General features: G+C 38.5%; 2 protein-coding genes across 14 annotated transcripts in view; one reads left to right on the top strand and one right to left on the bottom strand.

Annotated features, from left to right (window-relative positions):
* Positions 1 to 3,097, bottom strand: part of PLEK (pleckstrin) — a 62,520-nt gene extending 59,423 nt beyond the window's left edge. For 8 of the 12 annotated variants that reach the window (XM_026110437.2, XM_064510148.1, XM_064510147.1 and 5 more), the window contains exons 1-2: positions 1,860 to 2,083; positions 745 to 874 (exon numbers count right to left, since the gene is read on the bottom strand). The gene's annotated coding sequence lies outside the window, so the exon portion shown is untranslated. Of the gene's footprint in view, positions 1 to 744; positions 875 to 1,859; positions 2,084 to 2,155; positions 2,196 to 2,581; positions 2,749 to 2,922 lie in introns of those variants that run through there. The other 4 variants (XM_064510143.1, XM_064510144.1, XM_064510146.1 and 1 more) reach the window with 4 other exon arrangements.
* PPP3R1 (protein phosphatase 3 regulatory subunit B, alpha) overlaps positions 2,287 to 24,654 on the top strand; it is a 42,714-nt gene continuing 20,346 nt past the window's right edge. The window contains exon 1 of one of the 2 annotated variants that reach the window (XM_026110439.2): positions 2,287 to 2,428. In XM_026110439.2, the coding sequence (XP_025966224.1) occupies positions 2,426 to 2,428 (3 nt within the window). In that variant the 5' untranslated portion in view covers positions 2,287 to 2,425. The remainder of the gene's footprint in view (positions 2,429 to 24,654) is intronic. The other variant, XM_064510150.1, reaches the window with a different exon arrangement.

The raw sequence follows: 24,654 nt of genomic DNA on the forward strand, positions 1-24,654 counted from the left end.
CCAGTTTTAGTTGGTATTATACCTTCAGATCTGCTTATTAATCTACCTATTATTGCAGATAAAATAAGATGAATAAATATGGTGCAGCAGTTTTAAAGGCTTAGCAGTTCAGTACCTGCAGCAACAGGGCAATTCAATTCAAACATTCTGAGAAGGACATTTCTCATTTCTGTCTAGGAAGCCTTCCTCTTTTGCTGGTAATACACTGCATCCTTCCTTCCTCCCTCCCCCTGCCCTGGTAGCTAAAAGCAGTTTTCTTCAAAGCCAGGTTATAAAAGGTATCTTCTTTTTCTGCTAAAGTATTACAGAATAAGAGTTTTTATATTTATTTTTATAAAACATGACAGGAGCCAATAAGAATGCTCATATGCTTAAAAATGGCATATTTTTCGAGCTTTACTGCCCCAAGAGTTTACCTGCTTTGCTGGTTATGGGCTGCTGTTTAGGTTCAGGACAGAAGATTATTTAATTAGGTGGCAGTCCTCACCCTGGGTTAACAGATAAGGGAATACTCCATACAAGATAAACTCAGTGACATTTGTGATAAGGGGTGTGCATATGAAGAACAGAACATGGCAAGACAAAGAAGGATATTTTCAGAGGATCAAAGATACACATTATATTAAAAAAAAATCAAAACCTAAAGATAGATAAGACACGACTCAGTATTCCTCCCAGCATTTACAAATTAGCATTTGACTTCGAGATTCCAGGTTTCTCCAGGAACTCTTAAGTTAGCCTTACCTAGTCTTAGGCCAGCTCAGAGCCCCACAACAGGGCTACGATGATGAGGCAGTTCCTTTTCCAAGATGCCAAAAGGAGAAGAAATGCTAAACTCCATTTCAGAATGGAAAGCCCACATTCAACTATGATCCTAGAGAAAAGTAACCTGATGTTAATCTAATAATCCAGTCTCCCCTTCCCCTACAAATAAGGTTGCCATCCATGTTGAACTTGGCAGAATTGATTTGCATTTCCCTGGCAAAGTATCTGGCTATTATAAGGCAAACATCAAATGTCTGAAAAATAACATCAACATGCTACTGAACCTATTCTTTGGCAGTATTAACACAACATTTTATATGTAATTATTATTTTCATATCACCATTTCATTTGTCACAGTGTTATGCACTGTGTTATGGTGCTCCAGAATAAACATGCTCACCAGAGTGAGCACAGAGAGAAGGGCAAAAACTGCAAATAGTGAGTACAGATGGGTCAATCTTACATTCTATTTTACTTTACCCTTCATAGAGGTTTTAAAGGCATCATCTGGCCTACTTGAAACTTTATAATATATATATATAGGTCATTCCCTGAGGGTCAGTCTTACTTCTGCAAGTAGTTGTATTGTCCTAAATCTTGCCTCAAAAGGACTGTTAAGACTGCATCTTTTATTTTATTTTGCGCTTAACTGTATCAGTCATCTTATTTTACAGGCTGATCAGGATATGTAGTGTCACAAAACCACAGACAGACCCATAAATGCTTTTAAGAATTATCTGATCAAAAGAACTGCTAGTTTTGTATAATTATCTATGGATACAAAAGAAACACAGTTCCCTAAAAACTGTAGGGTAGTAAGTGCTCTTCGGCTTGGCTAGTGTCCCGCAACATTACATTAAAAGAGGGTAAGTGCCAGAACAACGGGACACCAGCTCCCACTTAGATCCCTACATCCAAAGGCCCACCCTGTGCCTTCCCTTCTGTGTTTTTTGCAAACAGCAAAAGTAACGTTGGAGGAAGGAAAGCAGCTGGAGCAGCAAGGGCCCCAACCGCAGTTCGCAGCGGAACAGGAGGGGAAGAGGGCACGCGAACGACCGAGGACAACCAGAAGGGCTAAACGGCCCCAGAGCACCTCAGGGGCAGGAGGAGGAAGAGTCGCCCCGGGCAGAGGCCTAGCAAAGCGCAGAGGCCTGGGCTGTCACCAGGCTCCGTTTGCCTCCTTGCGCGAGGGCCCTGCCGGCAGCAGGGCAGCCGCTCGGCAGATCCCACCTCACCGCCTTCCCCCAACACCCCCGGCGGCGCGGGAGCCCCACAGAGCGCCGAGCGGCCGCCCCGGCCCAGCGCCCTCACAGACCGCCCTCCCTCCCCCCCCCCCCGCCCTTCCGCGCGCCCCTGCGCCGCCACCGCCCGCTAGCGCACGTCACGCACCAGCCCCGCCCCTCAGGCAACGGCGGCTCTCGGTGCCCGGATGTAGGAGGCCCCGCCCCCGGCTGCCGAGCGTTCCTGCTGCTCGCGCCCCCTCCCCCTCCCCGCCTGCGCGCCGTTGCGGGTCAGCGCGAGCCACTGCAGTGAGGGGAAGCCGGCGGCGGCGGCGGCGGGCCCGGGGCGCGGCTGCGGCGGCGACGCCGAGTGACGACAGCGAGGCCGGCGCTAGGTCGATTCAGTTGCGGGAGAGGCTCCTGACGCCCACACGCCGCCATGGTGAGAACCTCCCCCCTCCCCCCGGCGAGCCCCCCGCACCGGGCCTGCCGGAATATTCCAGAGCGCCTCCGGCCGGGGGGGGGGGGGGAGGGGGGCGGTGAGGCGACGGCCCGGCCCGGCCCGGCGGAACCGCCGCTCTGCCCTGCTGCTGACCTCTCTCCTCTGGCTCAGGGGCCATCCGCGTCCTCCCCTCTGCCGACCGCTGCCGTGCCCGTCCTGCCGTCCCGAGCTGCCCCGGGGGCCGGCGCGACCGCCTGCCTGCTTCCCCTCCGCCTCCCACGGCCGCCGCCTCTGCCCCGTTCACCCCGCTGCCTCGCCACCTCCTCCCTGCGCTGCCTGCCTCCTCCCGCTCCTCGCTCTCTTCCCACCCTCACCCCCGTCAAGCGCTGTTCTGTCTCTATTCCTGCCCTGTTTCTGCCCCCTTTTCTCCAGCACCCCCAGATGTCCCCCCGACACGCGCTTCTCTCCCCCTAAACACGGTTGCCCTCACTCACTTCCAGCCCCTTCCCGAAATCTGAGGGTTCAAATGCTGCGGCCTGTGCTTCATCTGTTTTCCAGATGTATCTGCATCGCCATAAGCGAACCCGTCGTTTTAGTAGCGGAGTCTTGCGGGGGTTGTTTTGCAATCTCAATAGGTTCCCCCGCCCATGGTGCAGCAGCGCTTTTCTGTTCATGTGCAGACCGGAAAGCTATAATGCACGTAGCCCATGGCAGGAGGGTGCTAGATAATGTGCGCTTTAATTGCCCGGGTTTAACGGCTAGCTCTTTAAATCTGGTGTACGTGTGCGTTTTGAGACTACAGAAAGATATGCAGTATGTCCAGGTGCGCATATTTGAGTTGCCCTGCTTTTTAAATCATCGCGATTTAAATTTCCCTTTTACTGCTGTAAAATTAGTCCAGAGATACAGTATGGAGTCCTGTACTATTTTACGTCGACACTAGGGGTGTCTCCTGCTTGCCACCACTGCCAAGAAATCAACGCCCTTTTTTTAATAAACATTTATTTTAGCCTAAATTATGCAGTACCCTGGCTGCAGGAAGACTCTGGCAATATTTTGGTTTTAGAATTGGAGAACTACATGCAGTTTAACCTTTTTCATTCTTAACTCTAAGTGCAAGGCCAGCTGTTTATTGCCATTTCACATTAGACCTAATTGAGCCTAGGAGCCAGAAATGGATTTCCTTTTGTTTTTAAGCAGGGGATTGCAACTTTCTTTTAAATAATAAAGTTGTGGCAGAAACTGCTTTATGCTCAAGCTGTCTTTGCATGTATACTTCGATGTCTCTTAGATGTATGTTTGGAGAAATACTTTAAAATGTTTAGGAGTTCAGTTTTTTTTGAATTATGGGTTAAAATGATGCCTTTACTGAATGCCTTCACATGGTCATGGGCTACATTGAGACTGTCAGAAAAGAAAGATCATATTTTGAAAACAAGGTATTAGTGAGATAAAGAGCTTGAAAACAAAAGTTACGGTCAATGCTAATAGTTGCTATGAGTATGTAGATGGACAGTGGTCGTCTTCCACACGATAGTTATGCTCTTACTGCTATTAGTTGGGTCTTCTGTGAAAATTTTGTTCTCAGTGATTTGTCTGATGATATGTGCGTGAGAGGAGAGAAAATGTTACTTAACAGTGGGATCTGTATCTATATTGGAGTGCTGCATAATGAATCTAGTTTTCATGTATGGTTAACTATCATTAAGAGAGAATGAGGAAAGAATCAAATTATCCTAGAATCCTTTGCTACTGTAATAATGTTAGTTACTATTTTGTGACTCCTTAAACACTATTTCTGTACAGTCAGTTGACATGTTCTAAATGCAGATGCATGAAAAAATATTATTTCTGCCAGTAAAAGTATTTGTTTGCTAGAATAAGTAGTAACAACACTAGGAGAGTTTTCACCATAGCTGTATGAGTACACTCTTTCTGATAATATGTGATTTTAGGGGCCTTGTAGTTTGAAAACTAGGCTAAAACTAAATAGTTGATATGCATTTAAAAAAAAAAGTAATATAGGTTTCTGTTGTTTTTACTGCTTTTACCTTGTGGATCTTTTTTTTGGAAGAGAAATAGAAATGAAGAAATAGAAATAGAACTTATTTCAACCTTTACTTTTTTTATAATAGTGATCCTTTTCACAGTTTGGAGTAACATTTCTTTTGTGTTCCTACAGGATCAGAGAGCTGGCAGTTAGAGTGGAGAAAAAGAGGTGGATGTGCTGTCATGTTCATAATAGATATTTTAAGATAAAACATAGGTATTTAGTGAGTCAGTATAATCCTGAATGTTTTGGTATAGCCTTTTTTAACAGGCAAAGAGTGCTAAGTTGACAAGTCTATTACGTAATGTTAGATGTAATGTTGACATGCTATTTCTGCCAGTTATTTAGAAAATACTATTCACAGAAACACTTGCTAGAAAAAGATAAACAGCAGAGGTAGAAGATATTGAGCAATCCTGGTTTTGGATAAATTCCATTTTGTTTGAGCAGCCTATATTCTAGTAGGGAATGCCTCACAGGGACTTGTTCTTATCTAGCTCTTGAGCTTCGTAGTTGCAGAACAGAAGACAAAGAATTCCACTGAAGTAATCCAAACCATGTTATATAACATGCATATCTTTTTAATAAGCTGAAGAGAATCTTTGGGAATCTTTTAAACAGACCAGTTTAAATCTGGACCCTATTGCTGCTAGCTTCTGCTCAGAAGTTCTGACTCCCTTTGCTTGAGTAGTGGCACTTACAGTATTTTTCTCTAGCTAAAGTGATTCATTCACAAGCTGATCTAGAACGGTGTTTCTAAACTACTGAAGCAAAGGATTACCAGCATTTTTTTTGGGGGGGGGGGCGGGGGGAACAGCAGAACACCTTGAATCATTGTTCACTGTTTGGCAGGGAGACTACTAAATAGATGCTTGGTGAAGAAAAAGCTAGTTATTCTTTTGCAAGATCATAATTTCACTGCTATCTTTACAAAGAGTTGTAGCATTGTTCCAAAACTGAATTTACTATTTATCTGACTCCTGAGTGCAAGCCACAGGTAGGAGTCAAGAACTGAGAAGCAATCGCATGGTCTGTCCTACAGACCACTGGTGGTTGATCTGCTACAGGTCTAACTTGTCTGGAATTCAAGCCGTGAAGCTCATGTGTAGGTCTTGAGGAAGAAGTACTTGGTAGGCTTATTTAAGCCAGTTTGTTTATCAAAGGCTTTTATTTTGGAAGTGATGGTAAAGAGGCATAGTTTAGATGCTAATTTGAATATGCAAATTTACTTAGCTCTCTGATTTTCAAAGGAAGAGAGGCTGTTGGTAGAGGAGGGAAGAGACTAAAGTAATTACATTTTTTCAGTATTTCTGTAGTGGAATAAAATTGGATTTCTGTCTTTATAGGGGTAAGATGTGAACTTAAGAGTTAGCAAATTTAATTTAACAACAGTGAAGAGTGAAAGTTGAGCAGTTTAAGGGAAAATCATGTGTGGTGGGCATTCCTCAGGAACTTCCGAGAGCGTTCATCTTATCTGCTAAGGCATCTGACTTGAGTTTTGCTCCTCTGACCTCAGCCTGAGAGTCAGTGAGCACTGAAAGGGAAGCAGTAAGGGAGTGAGTTTAATAACATCTAAATTAGGATTTCTCTAGACATTTAAAGGAGGAGATGTGACCGTTTCTATCTGCCAGAAAAGAAGAGACGTCAGTAATTCTGGCATTTCTAGGGGAAAAAAAATGAATCAGAAACACATTTTAGTGCTTAAGCATTTCTCAGTCTGCTTCTACCTCACTTTTCTCACCTGTGTATGTTAGAAATGTGAAAAAAGTTGTTAAGGTATGGCTAGGCTTCTTCAAGAAATATTTTCTTCACTTTTGCTTGATGTAACGTATTTTAAGAAGAAATAAAACTAAAGATACTATAGCTTCTGTACAGCTGAGTGTTGGATCAGTGCTTCTCCGGCAGTGCGATGGAAGGAATAGCTTTTTTTAGTTATAGGTATATTTAATAGTTTTGTTATACTGTAATTCATAAATTACAAACCCACAAGATTTTTTCAGCACTGCTTTGTTTTCACTGCTAGTAAAAGAATTTCTTCCTTCTCTCTCTCTCTCTCTCTCTTCCCCCCCACCCCCATTTTTTTTTTACTGCCTGTGATTCTTTAAGTTTTATTAAATAAAATTATATCCTCTGCTAAAATGTTATATAAATATGAAGTCTGAATGGTAGCTGAGCATGAAACTGTGAAGGTTTTGGTTGAGTTATATGAAATGGTGACAAAAAACTGTGTTCATAGGAAAAACTTTTTTTTTTTTTTTTTTGTAATTTGAGCTAATTTGTGATTTCTTGAAAGTCATTTGCTCTCAATTTCCTTGCCCCTCCTCTTTCCTCCTAAGACCTCTTTCCCTGCTCAGGATTGTAACATATTGTGAATTTCTAATCAGAAGAAAAAATGACACTGCTGTTTTTTGTTCTATAGCAGAAAATTCAGTTAGTGTCACCTTTCCCTATTTTCCATCTTTCTTCCTGGCTTACATGCTTTTCTCTATTCCCATGTTTGTTTATTCCTGTGCATTCCCTACAGAAAAAACCACAGAAGCAAAGTTGATTGATTGTACTTCCTGTGTGCTAGTTCTTTTCCTGGAATCATCAGCAGAAATAGGGAAGGTGCTATTCTGTGGTGTCCTAGTCATGATCAAACTCCTCTGCTTCTGGAGGAGCAAGCACTACAAGGATGGGAGAGTGAAGACTAAAGTGATGGGTGAGGAATGATGAGAGGCACAGATCTGTATATAGGTACCTATATGTGTGTTTGTGTATATATATCAAAAGAGAAGTGCTTATAGGGTATGCAGTTTGAAACTTCTGAGCAGGATACTGTAAGGACACAAGTACTTTGTTTTCACCTGCATACTGCTGTTAATTAAAATGGGAAAAAAGATTTGAACTCCTTACCTCTGGAAATTAGAGAGTTTTATTTACTGGCTTGATTAAATAAATTATTTTAAAACATGTTTTTTTTCACCCAGTGATCGTAAGCTGATCTTGCTATGCTCTTGTGAAGCTGGTAAATATTGTCCTTGTACAAATGAAAAAAGTTGAGGTCATGGAGGGGGGAATAACTTCTCTGAGGCCCTTTTGATTGCCTAAAAGCTAACACTAGTATGTGATCTGGGAAATGGAAAATGTGTGTGTGGCTCTGGAAATAAGAAGTCCAAACGAAATGGACTACTAGGAATTTTGAGGTCTCAGGGCTGATGAATCATTGGAGTTAGAATGCAGCTTCTGTGCCACTGGAAAACTTGTTGTACACTATCCATTTGGTTTAGGGTGTATGACGGTATGTTAAACTTGAAAGCTTAGTCATACATTACCTTCTTTCATCATTTTTGTATCAGTATGTTAGCTGCTTAGTGACTTCTTTTAAAGGTTAGACCTGGAAATGGGCCTTTTACATCGCATGAGAGCGATTGAGTTTCCTAGATGTCAGTGGCCTAAAGAAAGTAATCTTAACTGCAGCAGTTTGAGAAAGATCTGCTACAAAGATTGCTGTGCTGAATGAAGTGGGACAGACTTGGATAAGGACCAACATCTTTTAATCTGGCATAGATGGATCTGTTTCAGTGTACCAGTTCAAGTACTTCTGGGACACTTTCACTGCTGTTGCCCTGGATCAATGATCAGACACTTTAAATGACTTGAAATTCATTGATTCATAATGATATAAGTACAAGACTAGAAGCAATATATACTGCTTGACATGTGATGTAGCTAGGTTATTTTGGTCACCATTTGAAATCTTCTATTTCCTTAGAAAGGCTGAATATTGAGATAAATTTAACCAAGTTTGAAGTTAAAATGTAGCTTGTCATCCTGTGTAGATCTCTCATATATAGTTTAAGTGGCAAAAGTCAGTGTGGTGTGGGTTTGGGTTTTTTAGGTGGTTCAGGTGTCCTTAAGAATAAAAATACCCATATCTTTAAAGTGAAGTCATTTTGAGGGTGCCAGTTATTTTAAATAAATTGGAAAATATAATGGCAACATTTTCTGTAGGTTTCAAAAAGCACAACTTATGAAAATTTTAATTTAGCAACTATTAGCAACTAACTAGCAGTTAAGTCTTTTCCACATATAGGAAGACCAATACATAATGTTATATATATTGCTTTGAGATTGTATATAGCACAGCTGCAAGTGCATTATTTTAACTGCTTGTGAAAACTATATAGTCTCCAGCCTCTTTTGCACCATCTATATCTGACTTGCTTGTAACTTCACAGTTGGCCGTGCTATTGATATTCTCTCCCACAAATAAGGAAGAATCCCTAGAGATACAAGTAATAGTTCTTAGCTGTGTTAAAGAAGTCTCAGAAACTCATTGAATACATTGGATAGCAAGACAACTTGCTCATAAACTGCCAATAAAAATGTTAGCTTCCAAGCTGTAAACAGGTTGTGCCAGTTAATGCACTCAGGTCAATATTTGTGAAGTCTGTGTTGATGGACAATTTTAAGCAAACCGTTAAGGCAAAGAACCCAACCCCCCCCCCCCCCCCAGTAAGCTGATATTGTGGCTATTTTAAAAAGCTCATGCAGTCAGCTTGAAGTTCACAAACACTTTATAACATTCTGTAAGTTATGTAAAGTGGGAATTAAAAATGTTGCAAGACATTTGTTATCTAAATAACTTGAGCTAGAGTTGGGGGGTCGGGGGGGGGGGGGATGTGAGGGGAGGGGATAATGGATGGAAGGCCCAGAAATGAGGACCAGGGATAATGCTGTTCTGGGAAGAAACCCAGCTACTGGAAAAGTGGATTCAGCTAGGATTCTCACAAAAGTATGATCTTAGTATTATCTTTAAAAGTTCTGAAACTTCTTTCCCTCCTCCCATACATTCATGACAAACATGGACTACTCTTATGCTTTATTTTAAACAGCTGGAAATCTGGGGAAAGAAGACCTATACTATAGTATTCTTTCTCTCTTTCCCTCTTTTTTTCTCTCTTCCTACCCCTGTCACTCTGTGAACAGTCCCTCTATATCTGTTTATCAGATGTTTGGGGTTTTTAGTAACAGGTTGTACAAGACAGACAAGTGTTGCTGCACTGATGGCTGGTAGGCTCTGAATAGCATCACTGAAGTTGAAACAGGTCACCTGCATTTTCTCTGCTCAATGATACTATGACTAGCAGAGCTGCTAGTCATTTAAAGGACTTCAAAAGAAACTTTTTGAAACAAACTGCATGGGTATGAATTTAGGCTCTCATACTAATGAAGGAAAACCTCTCGCATGCTTTGTGGGCATGGTGACTGAGCAGCTCTTTCAGTGTTGTGTATGTAATGATATTCTGTTGGAAAAGTTTAGTTTTGAGCCACTGCTTAACAGGCTTAGCACTTTGGTAACTGAGCAGCAATGGGTAAATTTCATTAACACTTCCACTTTTTTGGAGATCAAAGCATGATTGCATGTAGACCTGCCAACAAGTCTAGAAAAACTTTCAGGATAAATATGAAAACTGCAACAACAAAATCCTGTATGAATAAATAGACTTGATTTCTATATCAGACTTGAGCAGACTTTCTTAACTCTCTAATCACTGTCCTTTATAGGCAAGTCTAATAAGGTCTGTCCAGTACTTAATTCTTGAAACAGTTTAAGAATTTTTTAAAAAATTGTTACTCTGCGTGAAGTATTTTATTCGGACCAGTAAGTTTGGTTCTTTTAAATAATGGGACTAATATCAAAGAACTTACACAGGGCACCATTTGGGTTAGTTTTTTAACTTCAGATGGTGTATTGAAAAATCAGATTAGTGATGAATGTCATTTAGAGAATGTGAAAGGTTAATAAGTTTTAATCTTTTGTAGTCTTGAACATTAGAGTGAAATTTGAATGTTGCTGAAGTTGCATTTGCCAGTCTGCACTTTGGAGTAGCTCATTTTTGAAAGGATTGAAATGTGAGCAGTTAGCTGGAAGGCTGTCAAATTCTCTTTACTCATGTGGAAAACAAAACTGGCATAAGTGAGTAAAAGCAACTAAAATCGAAGGAAAGTAGAAGATGATGTTTTAAGATTTAGGCCTTGTATATAATAATATAGTATTGAAATGCCTTGTGGTAGGGAGTAAGGCAGTTAGATTCCAGAAAATTTATAGTCTGAGTGAGGGAGTGAGTGATTTTTAGCCGTAGTTTTGTCCTGCATACTTACTCTAGGGGGATTGTTCTGAGCTTGTCCTGTGTCATTTATCATTTAATTCAATTAATCCATGTTTTCCAGCTTCTTGCAAACAGCAGTGAAATCGCTCACACTTTAGAATTAATGGTCTTTGATCTGTAGTTCATATGAAAGACAAGTGTGCAAGTGTATGCGTATTATATGCCTTTTTTAAGGTTTACAGGTAGTAAACTTCTGCAAGTGTAGCCTATGAAGAGATAAGATGGGAAGCAGCAGAAAGACAGTAGTCTGTGGTTCTGTGGGTAAATTGTGTTTGCATGCGTAGCTGTGTTAATTAGGGTCATTTGGGGATGGATGCAATTATTTATACTGTATCATGGACTAGGATGACTAGATTCTTGATTGTGAGCCTCCAGAGCAACTGGTAATTATTACTGGAAATCACTGGGCTCTGCAGGGGTGTGTCTGCTTATTTGGAGAAACTGTGGTCCCCATAAATAGTCATTTTTATAATGCTGCTTTGTACCTACTTCTGTGCCTGCTTTTATCTATGTTCACAACTTACATAAATTTACAGCTTTTTTCAGGACGGCTGTTTTTCATCTTCTGTTGTTACTTGCAACAATTAATGAGCCTTGATTTCTGAGGGGAAGAAGGAATCTTAGAACTAAGAGTCTTTACAAAAAATACAAGCATCTATAAGATTTTGGGTAGTTCTTCAAATATTTGGCATCACTGTTTAAGTATAGGCTACTGAAACGGGCTAAATTCTAATTTAACTTTTGAGTATCCTCCTTTTATTAGCTTGTAGTAAAAGTTCTGGCTGAGATATCTGAATCTGATACTGAATGTTAAATATTTGTGTTTCCTCACATAAATATAAGAAACAAGTCAAACCCTGCCTTGAAGAATTTAAGCTTGAATATTCTGTCTTTTTAATTGCATGTGAACATTACTTCACATGTGACTCCTGAATGGACATCACCTCTCCGTTATAGTACAAAAAAGTCAGTATTTTCTCCATGATACAGCTCAAACCTGTTTCAGTATTTTTGGAATAATTATTAGAAATGAAAACCCTAATTGAAATTAGTGTGGTATTCTTGTGTGTTACTTCTTTTTTTCCACTTTGCATCCCTTTGTTGTGGAAGTCTGTGATGATAATTGGAAGGCTTTGGAAATTTGCAGTGCATCTTTTTCAGAAAATAATACATTTCTAATCTGCTGGAATAGCAGTACTAGAAATTCTATAGAAGTACTCCCTTAGAATGAAGGATCTTAATGCCCTGAAGACCCATTTTAAATATAAAGAACTTTTTGCAGAAAGTTAAATATAACATTTTTTGATCCAGCTGTATTGGATCACTCTGGTGGTAGGGCTGTTTTCAAACTGTATGATTCATCTTTATCCTTTACTGAATTAATTCTTCATGCATGCTTGACTGGCATAAACTAATCCAGTGCTTGTTAAAATGTCTCAATTTAATAGCTGACAGCTGTAGTTCTGATGAAATTATTTTCTTTGTTGGAAAGAAGAACCAAGTATTAAGATTAGTGTTAGCTATTAAAGAGAGACAGTTAATACTGGAATAGAACTTCTATTTTGCAGGTTCTATATCTGTGCAACAATTCTCCTTCAGTTGTAGTCTGCTTCTTCCTTTGATCTGCACATGTTGTCCTGCTCTGCTTCTTTGCATCCCTGATTGTTTTCTGTACTTGTCTGTTCATGAACTTGAATCCCACTTTTGAACCATCTTTTCTGTTTGGATACATGTCTTTACAAAATTCTTTACAGTATTCTTCAGCCACTTTTGTGACACATCATGAATGGCACTTTAACTGTCTACTTCTCTTTGTGATCTTCTCTGATGCATTGTTTCCACTTTCTCTCTTGCTGGCCAGCCATAAGACTCTTACCTCCCTTCTTTCAGACCTGGATTTCTTTTTCTTACTGTGGTAGTAGACTGTTCACAAGCTTCTTAAATAGATGTTGTTACTAGCCTTGCATTCTGTTATTCAACCTGTTTCTGTGCTCTTGTTTTACTATTTACTTGATTTTTAAATATGTGCATTGACCTGTGTGACTTTTCTGAAAATGTTATAAATCCTGGTGGTATAGCCTGTGTGAATTGGCAGTACTCTGTGAATTGGCACTTAAACTTCCCTGCTGAAGGACATTTGAGTCTTTTAAGCTACTACTAGACAGTTATGTGCAACAGAATTGCATCAGCTTTGGTTTTTTTTCTCTAGGCCCTTTCAGATCCCTTTAAAAATATCTATGCAACTGTTCCCAAAGCTTTAACTGTGCAGTTGAAATGACTAAAAGAGTTTACTTTAACACATTACTGAATACACTGTTAAAATATAAAAGCTTAGGCTAATTAGCAGAGAAGGATGCACTGGTGACATTGTTCTTGACTATTTCTAAAGTATTTCTCAGAATAGGTAATTATATTCAACTGTACTTTGTAATATAATCTTACTGTAGTTGTTATCTAGTAGTTACTCCAGTTCTTCATTTCTAGAATGTCTTTGTTTTTTTGTCTTTTTGCTCTACAAATACCCCTTGTAGCAGTATAGTGAATCTGCTATCTCTAACCCATCCCCAAAATGAAGTTTTCTAAATTTATTTTCTAGCTGATACAGATCTCCATTCTTTGCTTGTATGAGTCAGTGAACTGTTTATGGCTAGCGAACTTTACCAGATACTCTGGGAACAAATAGATTAGTTTGTATGTCTGTCACTTGCTATCCAAGGATGACGTGCTTCACTTCATTTCAAGCTAGGTTCTCATCTTTCATATTTGCCTCAGTCTAATACATATATCAGATGTATCTGATCAGTCACAAGTGCTCCCTTAAACATTACTTGCTGAAGTTAGGAGGTTTTTCTCTGCTGGGAGTCGTTTGACTGCTATAGCTCAGTTTCTGCCTTTGGAAAACTTTCCATAAAGAGGTATTATTACTCCTTTCTGATGCTCCTATCTTTGCTGAGTACATAGTGTGAAACTGATCTAATGACCATCAGTGTTTCTGCTGCCTGTAAAACTAGGGTTTGCAGTGTTGTATCTGACCTTTATGGTACAAGCAAAATAAAGAAGTTCAGAAATGTCAAAAGACTAGCCTACCCTTTGTTTTTCTCTTTTGAATTTTGAGTATCACAAATCATATCTTAAGAGGTAGAGTTTTGATTCTACAGATGATGATAACACTTGCCTTTAATGTTTTTAAAATTATTCCAAAAATATTTAAATTTCCAAGCATGCTTAAATGTACTATAGCTTTAAGCTACAGTGACTTATGCAACATACTGAAGCATGTTTAAAAAACAGTGCAGCAGGAAAAAAATGTCCACCTCCGCAGAATACACCCCTCATCAGATGGCAAGAATGTTCTTTTGCTGGAAGTACTATAGGGAATATAACTAATCTTTCTACTATTTTTGCCAGTTTTGGATGGGGATATTGAGCCACTAGTTAACTTTGTGGGTTTTACTCATATTGTTCCAGAGGACTATTTGCTAAAGCTCCCTAGTTTTTTTGTTTTCTAGTACCTGGGAGTGCTGAGAATTAAATAGGCATAATTGAAAGCAGTCTTATGAGAGTATTTATATATAGAAAACTATATTTCAATGTGGTTTTAGGTCAAAGTAATCTTTTTGTAAAGTAACTGTTCTGTTCCTGTTTCTATACAGGTCATCCAGTGATTAATTCTGAGTTTTGTTGGACAGCTATTTTTATGTCTTTGTATTGGAGTGGAAGTTTTGAACATTTATCAGCTTTCTTGGAAGATACTTTGGACAAAAACTGGTTTTTGTTTGTTTTTGTTTTCTTTTCTCCAAATTCTTGTAGAGAAAGAGAAAAGCTGGAACAGCTTTAATTGGCAACTAAATATTTTTCCTGTAAATTAATGTTTTGACTCATTTGGTGGTTTTGTGTCTACTCATTTGAGAGACTATAAGAAGCTAAATATCTCATCTGTTTTAATAACTGGTCAAAAGTGAGTGACTTTTTTTCTGGTTCCTTCCAGGTTCTCAGTGATGCTTGTGTACTTTTGGCTTAATGTTGAGAATGAAGTTTTGTTTCCTTTTATGTAAATATTAATTTATTTTTCCAGCACTAAAGTTACCTTGTTCCACACAAGTGCGCGCACACAATTTACTCTTTACAGTCACTTGAGTTTTTCTGCGTTCATATTCGCCAGTGAACAGAATATAGTTTTTCTACTAATCAAAGAATTTAAATGGAGAAGATGAGTTTTCAGATACAGTCTAGAACTTAGTATCTGTCTTGTTAAATAGGTATTGCTATCCAATTTTTGTCCGTTAATCCCCAAATCTTGTCCCGAAGAACAAGATCAATGTGGTAGGCTTGTGGGGTTTTTTTTCTTTTTTTTCTCCTTTTTTTGGTAGATCTTGCTACCCACTCCCTTTCTAGTATCGCTTCAAGCATAAATTGTCTTTGCTTTTGAAGTAATGTGGCCTGTTTCTCACCCCACTTGGTGTCACTTCTCTGATATTAAGATGTTGGCTGTTCACTCTGATAACCCCACAATACCTCTTGTTAAATCTTAAGCCACGTCTTATGCTTTCTCCTGTGCTGTTAGTTGTAAGCTTTTTACACTATATACTTAACCATAAAACTGCCGCCTTTTTGCTGCAACTTACCTCCTCTTACATATGAAGATTTTTATATTTTGTAGATCTGTTTATCGTGTCATTGATAGTCTGTCTCTTTCTAGTCTTCTGGACCTTCTACCTTGTTTTGTTTTGCTAGCACTTAGCATGAAGTGCCTTTGTCAGTGTAATGGTGTAATCGTGGGAGGGATTGGTTGGGGGTGGCTGAGTCCTGTATTTGTGCCCCCCTTCCCCCCATACTGGAAAGTTGGTAGACCTGAACCTTGGAGGCGTTTGTTGTATCATGTGCCTGTGTGTAGTTCTGAAGGTACCTGAGGAAAAATCTGACTACTCGGCTCTAGATACTCCTAGGAGAATGTGCCAAATACTTTGCTTTTCAACCAGACTGTTGTAAATAAATGATGCATCTTGCTGTTTACTGAAAACATTTCTGTCTGACTGACAATTATGTACCAAATATATCATGTACTAAATTTTTAGTATGTTAAAAGTAGAATATTACAAATTATGTCTTTAAGTGACTGTGGTTATAAAATAGTGTCTCCAAAAAATAGTGGCTAACTGTGGGTTGAATTTGTTTTTTAAACCACCCTGTTCTGTGTAGAGAGAAGTTTTCTTGCTTTGTGTTCCTTCATGGAGTCTTCTCTGAGTAATTTCTTGTAAGTTTTCTCAAACTTAACAATCCAGAATTTGCATTTGTGCAAAAAAAGAAAAAAAAAGTTTTGAAGGGGCAGAACTCCTCCACAGACAACTCAATGCAAGTTTCAAGTTTAAACTGAGTAAAGTAACTCTATGGTAAATGCATCGATAGGTTGACTTAGGAAACTAGATAATTTTTGACCTGTATGATTCTGTTAATTCTTAAGATTCTAATTCTTTTGGAAGCATTTCAAGTAATTGTTCCCCTCAAAATTTATACACATTGAAAATGTCTTTTATTACATACTCATATTTTGGGTCTCCCTGCTTGATTTTTCTATTCTAGAAATTTTACCAGAAGTTCTGCCTGATCTAGATTAGTAGCAGACTTTTATTTTTCTTTTGAACTGAAAGGTGCTGCTGAATTCTTTCATATTGGTGTCATATAAGGTGTACTCTACTTAAAGTTCATGTCTCAGCATTTTGATACCTGTGAGACCTTTCTTTTGCACAGGAGAAGGAAACTTTATTGTGATTATCTTCTAATCCCCAGAGAAAGCTACTGTGATCTCCTTTTGAGCTAGGTTATTGCATTAACTTCAGTCAAAAGCCTTGTGTACTTGTTTTCTGTACTTCGGTGATGCTGTTCCTAGATGTGAAAGATCAGTATGCTACACTCGATCACTGCAGGGAGCCTGACTCTGACCATCTACTCTAGTGCTACTAAGGATGTCTGAATAAGGTTTATGGCATTCTAGTGGTGGCTGGAGGACTGCTTGGAAACTTTTAAGTCCCTGTTTCCAAAAATTAATGGATCATCTGAAATAGTGGGTAATGCCAGGATTCTGAGCGTGGGTATATATTTGTCCAGAGTTTTAGTTAATATGAAATACAGCCACTGAACAGCTTTTGGGACAGCGTCAGTCTGACCGTTGATTTGAAAACAAGTTGGTACTTCTCTTGTGAAAAATCATTAGCTTATATGAGTCCATGTCTTACTGTTAGTAGCAGTTGCCTCTGTTTCCCAAGAGTTATTAGGCCTTCTGTGGTTTATATAGCAGTCATTGGGGTTAACCAGTGACAGCTTGTCAGATATGTGCAGGATTCTAATGTATTTCAGACTTGAACTGGTGTGCCTGGAAGTTCTCTGTTACTTCCACCTACATACGAGACTTTATAGGTGAAAGTAGTATACTAACATAAGCAGAATAAAAGCTAATGCTGTCTTGCAAATATTTTTTGTCACTAATCTGGAAGGAATGGAGGACCAACCTCTCTTGCTCCAAAGACTAGGAAACATGAACTCTTAATTGCATCAATGTACTTTGATTTAGCGGTGACAGAACATTGTTGTTCCCCTTTTAAAGGTGACTTGCTTCAGCGTCTTTCTGGCAAATTGTCCTTTCCTTGGCTTTTGGAGAGTTCATGGTTAATTTATGTACTTTAAAATCACAGGGGTTTCTAAGACTTCTCAAAATTTCATGAAAACTTCAGAAATGGCAGCTCCAGAGTGATTGCATAAGTAGATTGAGTTGTTGTTTCTGAACAGTAGTAGTTAGGAACTACTGAAAGTAATATTGTCTAATAGCATGGAGAGCGATGTAACTTTACCCACAGAAGTTAATACTTCTATTCTTACAACTCTTCTTAAGTTTGTTTGCTTGTTTTTGTGTGGATTGCAGTACTTATACAAAATAGCAAGACCTCTGATTGCACAAACTTTCATGAGAATTTGGTTTCTAATACATATGAGATTTTGCTCTACTCTTTGGAATGACAGGGTTGGTTTGTTGGTTTTCTCAACATGTGGCATGAACTTGCCTTACCTTGTTTCAAAAACTACACTGTGTCACCGGTGCTGTTACTTATGCCCCTACCCATTGTTTTACCAACACTGGCATGGAGTTCATCAAACAGAACAGAAAACTTTCACTAGGATTCTGGCATATTACAGATGCATCAATGAAGTTGTGTCAAGTTTAAAGCAATGTAGTTATCCTTCAAGTTTTTATTATATCTACGTCAAACTTGCATAGGATGTAGTCACACATCTAGTGAATGGTATTATCAATGCTGACTGTATCCTTTGACTTGATGGCTGCTTTTCTTCTCCAAATACAGGAGAAGGGCTTAGTGGTGAAGCTATTTTCTGTCTTTGATCATTGTATCTGCTTAGAAAACCAGCTTTGGTTTTGCCTGTGGAGTTTCTGCTGGTGTTCTTCTGTATCGTGTTCTGTCTTACATGATGATTAAAAACTTTTGCCTCTAGTTTATCTGCAGATGAATGAATATAGTATCGCGTGTTTGGATCTATAGTTGGGTGATTAAACTAAGTACTTTACTATACATTTGAGTTCGTAAAAGTCTAGATTTTGTTAAAAGCTCAGCAGTTGTAACTAGGTTCAAATTGGAAAAGCTGTGGCATCTGTGTGTGTGAATATGTAAATTACATCATCCCTGCTATAACTGGATAGATTCTATAACTGGGTACTACACACCTCTTTTAAAAATTCAAAACATTAAAATTTATGTAAGGCTTAGTCATTTGAAAATATATTTTTTTGTTTCTCTGTTCCGTTTATCTTTAATGACCCATTTTGCTGTGTTAATATGAAAGATTGAACCCCCTTACAACTATGCTCTTGATTTCTTTGCTTCCCTCCAGTAGAGGTTTCAGCAACAGTAGCTACCTCTAATTTGGGGTTCAGTTCATGCTTCATTGGTTTGGGGCTTCTGTGATGTCCTAGAATAGCTGCTTGACTGTGATGGCCTTAAGCCATTAATAAGTCACTTTGGAGAAGACCCCTGTACAGCATAGGATTTAAATAAAGCATGGGAGAAGTGACTGGCCAACTGCCAGCCAGAGGACAAGTGGCTTCCCTTAAAATGACTGCCAGAGCTTAAGCATTGCCATGACCGGATTAGGTAATGACTAAGGAGTAAACTGCAGGCTGTTTGTGACTTGCACAGTCTGCTGCCTCCTGTTTCTTGGAGTCAGGGGGGATGTGGTGAAACTCGAGGGACATCCAAAAGAGCAGGATCTTAAAGAATCATCATCTATTTTGTTATGTAGGAATCTAATAAATGTATCCAAAATAAGTTTTTTAAAAAGTCAGTCTCATGAAGTGTGGCAAAATCAATTGTAATGCTTCGTTAGTATACTTGCAAAGAACAACAATGCCAGAATGCTGTAAAAGCTTTAACCTGACTTGATCCTACTATAATCCTAAATCCAGCAATCCCCTTTGCCTTGGTTCATTATCTCTGATGTCTGCAATTTAAATGCCATGTTCAAGAATTAGGTATTAATCTTTTTTTGAGTTCTTTCAGTACTGAAGGTCACTGACTGTTTTGTTTAGAGGCAGGGTTAACAGATTCAGGCTACTTTGGGGATAACACATTTAAAACTTGAAGTCTTCTTCCAAAGATACGTTGAAACAAGCTGCATTTTGTTTCTAGCAGTGCCCTTTTTGGCTACAAAATACTTGTAGCCTTGCTTGGTGTTTGCTGTCGATAGCCCTCAGATGAGATTCTCTCGTAGGAGAGAAAGAAATGATACTTTATTTAGCATATTAAGAGCTGTAAGGCCTGTCCCTTGTAACTTTGTAGTTGTTTCAGCTTTGAGTTAGAGGGTAAGGAAAAACCAGCACAAATGTAAGTTTAGTGGTTTATTGCAATGCTAGCAAACCTTCCAAGGAAGTATAATTAGTAACATTTTGTGCAACACTTTCATACTGCAGGGAAAGATGGTTACACTCATCAGTAGGACTGCAGTTTTTGCTGTTCTCCCAGAATGGAGTCTACAACAAAAGATGAAGGTGGAATGGAGTAATATGTTGGCGGGCTTATGTGGTCTGTATTAAATGATTGGGTGGTATCAGAGTTGTTCCCTCTTGAAAATCTTGGCTGACAGAAAATGAAAAAGCCCCTCCTCTCCCTAAAGGGGACCCATCCATTGATTGGACAAGAATGTGTCAACTAAGTAGAATTGTATAGAGTAACATAAGAGAAGATATTTTTGAATCCCAAACTGAGCTCCTGTATCTTATCTAGCTTTTCTAGATTAGAAGAAGGTTGTTAGACCTTCTTAAGCATTTGAAACCAAATTACTACATTTGACACAGTAAAAGCATGCTTGTTAGATTTTTTTCAACACTTGTAGAAACAACATTTGAAGAATGTTTGTGTATTTGAATAAAAAGTATAGGAAAACACATTAGCAATCCCTTGGCAAATACAGAGTCAAAAAATGTTTACTTTTTTGTATTTAGTAAGATGCAAGAATCATGTGACAGCAATTTTTAGTTTCTCTGTTTACCTTTATTGTGGGACACGTCTGGCATAGTGAACATGAGAAACTTCTAGTGCTCAAGTTGTAGTTGAGTCAGAAGTTAAAACCATTAGAGAAATTTTAAACTAAAATCAAAAGCTCTCTATTCTACTGACAGCCATAGCTGGAAAAGCAAGTCTGTTCCAAAAGCTATTGTTGGAGTAAGTTAAAAGTCACTGCTTAAGTGTGGATTTGTGTGTGTGTGTGTGTGTTATTTTTTATTTATTTATTTTTTGACATTATCGGGGCTCACCCTAAAACCTTGCAGGTGTTAGATCCATTCCTTATCTCTGAACTTTTTCCTCTAACATCCCAAAGGAACTGCAAGCTATAAATGTGAAGATAGAGGGCCAATACATAAGTTTCATAGCTTACTTCTGTAGATACCTGTTGTGTTCAAAGATAACTCTTTGCTCTTTAATCTATTGCTGTAATATGCCCCTTATTTCTGGTTGACTAAAGAATAAATAAACAAACAGTGGATACTCTTCTGTAAAAAGTGTGTTTGTCTTTTACTAACATAATTTTGCTAGATTTATTTGAAATTGACATTCTGTGTTTGTTTTGTGACTAATGGCATTTATAAATTCAAGATACCATGACATCACCAGCCATTGGGTTTTTATTAATTAGAATTCTCAATTTTAATGGGAAGTTTTACCCAAAGAATAGTGGGAGAACAGAACTGAATGCTTGAGTTCTTTGTCACACTGTTTACCTGTTCTCTTCTGCTTACCTGGCACCATTACTGCTTCTTCTGTATGGTTTTTCTTCTTTGCTCTTTCCTCTATTGAATTTTTTCTGCAATTCCTTGCTTGTCTGGGTACCCTTAGTAGAACTCCTTGCTTGTTTGGAATCTCTTTAATTCCACCTGTTGCACAGGTGGGCAATTGAATGTTCACACTAAAGAGTAATAAGGTGCCTAGATTAGCCATTTTAAATGCCAGAAGTGACATGAGACCATTACCAGGTGCCAGGGGCTGTACTGGACTTTCAGACAGACAAGATAATGTATTAAATATGTGAAGCGACTCTTTCTCAGTGATGTATGAGTTGGGTACAAGCAGGCCTGAGGTTCTGAAAATACTAATTCTTTCGAAGGTTCAATAAGTCATCTTCCAAGCTGGATTCAGCTTGGAATTAAAGGATCTTAAACTTCTGTCATGCTATTTTAGTTTCAGAATTAGAGGGGCAAGGAAGTAAGTTTATAAATACACTTAGAGTGCCTGGATGTGTTGATGGCTTGGAAAAATAGTGGAAGACTGGGAACTGTAGTGCAGTATACTCCTAGAGGAAAGTGACATTTCATTTTGGGAACTTACTGCTTGTGAGGCAGGTGTCAGTGTTTTTAGCTATTCTTTGAATTCTTTCTGTGGGTCAGAATCTTGAAAATAAGATTGAGAAACTGAGATAGAGTGAAACTGTCACTGCTCTTAGGTTGCTTTAGCCTCCGTGTGTCTTGTTAAGCCAATTTCTTGGCTTCACTTAGTTCTTCAGTATCACAGTATCTGACTTAACCTTGATATGGTCAGAAAAAAACTCAGAGGTGTATATATTCTTTCAACATTTAAGTAGAAATCTTGTGCTAAAGAATGTCCTAAAAGTGAATGCTCTCATTGGAAATATTTAAATACACTATCCAAAAGTTGGCGGTTCTATTTATTTATTATGATAGGGAATAGTGGACAGAAGTAAATAGACATGGGGCGGGGGGCATAAAGGATGTTCACTTGTTCTGACAGTGGACTTTGGAATACAGGGTTTTTAAATGATTAGAAAAATCAGCAGCTGTTTCTAAGTCAGATGAATTTGCTGTGATTTCCTTAATGGTTTTCTGCCAAAAACCAGAAAGTATTAGGAGAAAGCTTCTAAATCTGAGGAGCTAATATTTTGGTTATTCATATTCACACAGGTTATTCTTATTCACACAGTTATTCTTTGTGTGCTTGGATTAGTTATGCATAGCAAGTATTGCTTATGGTGATTTAGTAACTTTTATTACTGCGTAGAAGTGACCAAGTCATGTTAGATGTTAGCTTCTAATTTCTGGAAGCTAAAGAAGGGGGGAAAAAAAAGTCTGCACTATTAATCTGCGGGCCAGTCCTTGTTTTCAGGTAACTGTGTTGTGATTTCTTTTCAATGAAAAGCTCAGAAGATTACTTATTTTCTTAGAATCAGAAAAACAAATGCTCAGTTTCCTAGCAGTTTTAACTATGACGTCTTCATTACAAGTTTGCTTTTATAATGTATAAATTGAATAGTCCTATTTAAATATACTGGAAGATAATCAGTAACATTTTTTCTTGATTCACTGATCTGATATTAGATTCCTCCTAGGCTAAGGCATCTTTTCTGTATTGAGTAGCTTGTTCATGTTAAAAAAACCACAAGCAATCGGATCTAAGCAAAAAAGGCTAGATTCATGCCATTTCTGAAATGGGTGGGTGCATGTGTTTTGCTTGCTACTTTTTTCAGTCATACCTAATTTCGGTTTATATCTTGTTTAAATCCATATTCATTGTGGTATCTCCAGAACTGTGGACATCTGCGCTCTTGAGAAACTCTTTAGGCTTTAATTCCAGTAAGTCACATATGAAATGTGCAAATTACAGTATGTGAGATCCTGCATGCTTTTCTGACCATCAGTTAATTCAGTAATTTGAATATTAACATGGTTTAAAGCCTCCTGGGCTTTGTCAGAAATTTGTTTAAACCATTGGGGCTGGGGCTGTGTGGCATGTTTGGTAACTGTTCTATTCCTGCAAAAGCTTTTGTAGCCTTGATGGCAAATAACATTTTTCTTAAGTTAGTCTGCCAGTTCACCTGCTCACTGTAAATGAAGACTACAGGACCAACCTATACATGACAGCCAAAGCTCTGGTAACTTGTTGAAATAGCCTTTAAAAAAAACAAAACAAAACAAAAACCTCTTCACCAAGCTGGCAATTCTTCAATGTTAAAGCTTTGTGGAAACTGCAACGTATGGGAAATGAGCTCCATGAAGAATGAAGTGGCAGAGGTCTCTGCATCAGGTAATTTTCATTAATCTTTAATTTTTGGTGGTGTGGAAAGGAATAAAAATAGAAAAAAGAGAAGCATTTTGCATTTTTGCAGAGGAGGAAGGGTTTTTGAGTGGGCCGTTCTTAAACTTTGAATGCCAGGCTCTGCCATCTTAGTTCTTAACACTCCTATCTTTTGCTGGTTGTAGTAGTGGGCGATGGCAAACTGTGTGTGTTTAATTTGACAAGTAAAATTGATTATCTTAATCCATAGTTCTAACCCCCAGTTGATATGGTGTAGTTAACTGTTTTAATTGCATGCTGCAGTTTGTTTCTTGCAATAATAAAGATAACTACTAACTTAGAAGGTGCAGGGTCAAATGCAGGAAGTACAACATATAGTGTGTTGAGAAAATCCCATGATGTCGTGCCCACACATCAAAAATGTGAATGCAGAAACACCAGTAATGTTTCAGTTCCATGGGAAACTTGGCTACATAGGCATAACAGCTCTCTGCAGTACTGGAGCAGTCTGTAAGCCTAAAGCCATTTATAACAAGGATCAATGTATTGCATCTTGATTCTTTTCAAATTGCTGCTGAAATCATAATAAATATCAAACTACTACTACTATACAGGTACTAAACTAATCTTAAGAGCCCACTCTTGCCACCTGTTGAATTAATGCATTGCCTGGCTTTGGAAACAAAGCCCTGAAGCAATTTAGCTTTTAAACTGCCTTCCAGGGGTTGGTTTGTATTTGTAGTCCCTCATGCATAACCTTTCTGAGGACAGAATTTGGGATGAGACCTAAGCTGGCATTGTGGCTTGCTGACATTTAGACATACTGAGATCTGCTTTTATAAAAGCAGAGAAGCAGTTGAAGACTGACACTTGTATTTAAGCTTCTGAATAACTTACAGAAAGATGTCCATCTTATAGAGAAGTAGCATAAAATCAAACAGATCTAGACAGTACTGTATTTTTGCTAATAAATGCTGCATACCAGTCTTGCACTCTTGTGTCTTAGTGTACAAGTTTTTTTATGTAAACAACTTAAGCTGCAAAGTTTAGATTCTGTGGCTGATTGCAAATTTCCTTTTTTATCCTCTATTCACAGCTCTTCACCTCTTTCACCAAGAGGAAACTTTCGTCAAGATAATAATTGCCCATAACTAACCTACCTTGGAGGAGCATGTACAAAACTGATTTCACAAATAGAGAATGATTAATATTTGGAGTAACTGCCAGCAGAAGAAATGAAGAAACATGTTTTTATGGATAATATATAAAAGAAATGAAGATTAAAGGATGTTAATAGATTATCCTTAATATAAAGCACAGCTGCAAAAATGAACAAAGAGGAAGAATAAGTGGAGAACATGATCGCAAATGACATGCATTTTTGTTCTTAAAGAAACAGACTGCATGTTGTATGAAACTCTGAAATATTGTAAT

The sequence above is a fragment of the Dromaius novaehollandiae genome, chromosome 3 (assembly GCF_036370855.1).
Source record: "Dromaius novaehollandiae isolate bDroNov1 chromosome 3, bDroNov1.hap1, whole genome shotgun sequence".
Taxonomy (NCBI): domain Eukaryota; kingdom Metazoa; phylum Chordata; class Aves; order Casuariiformes; family Dromaiidae; genus Dromaius; species Dromaius novaehollandiae.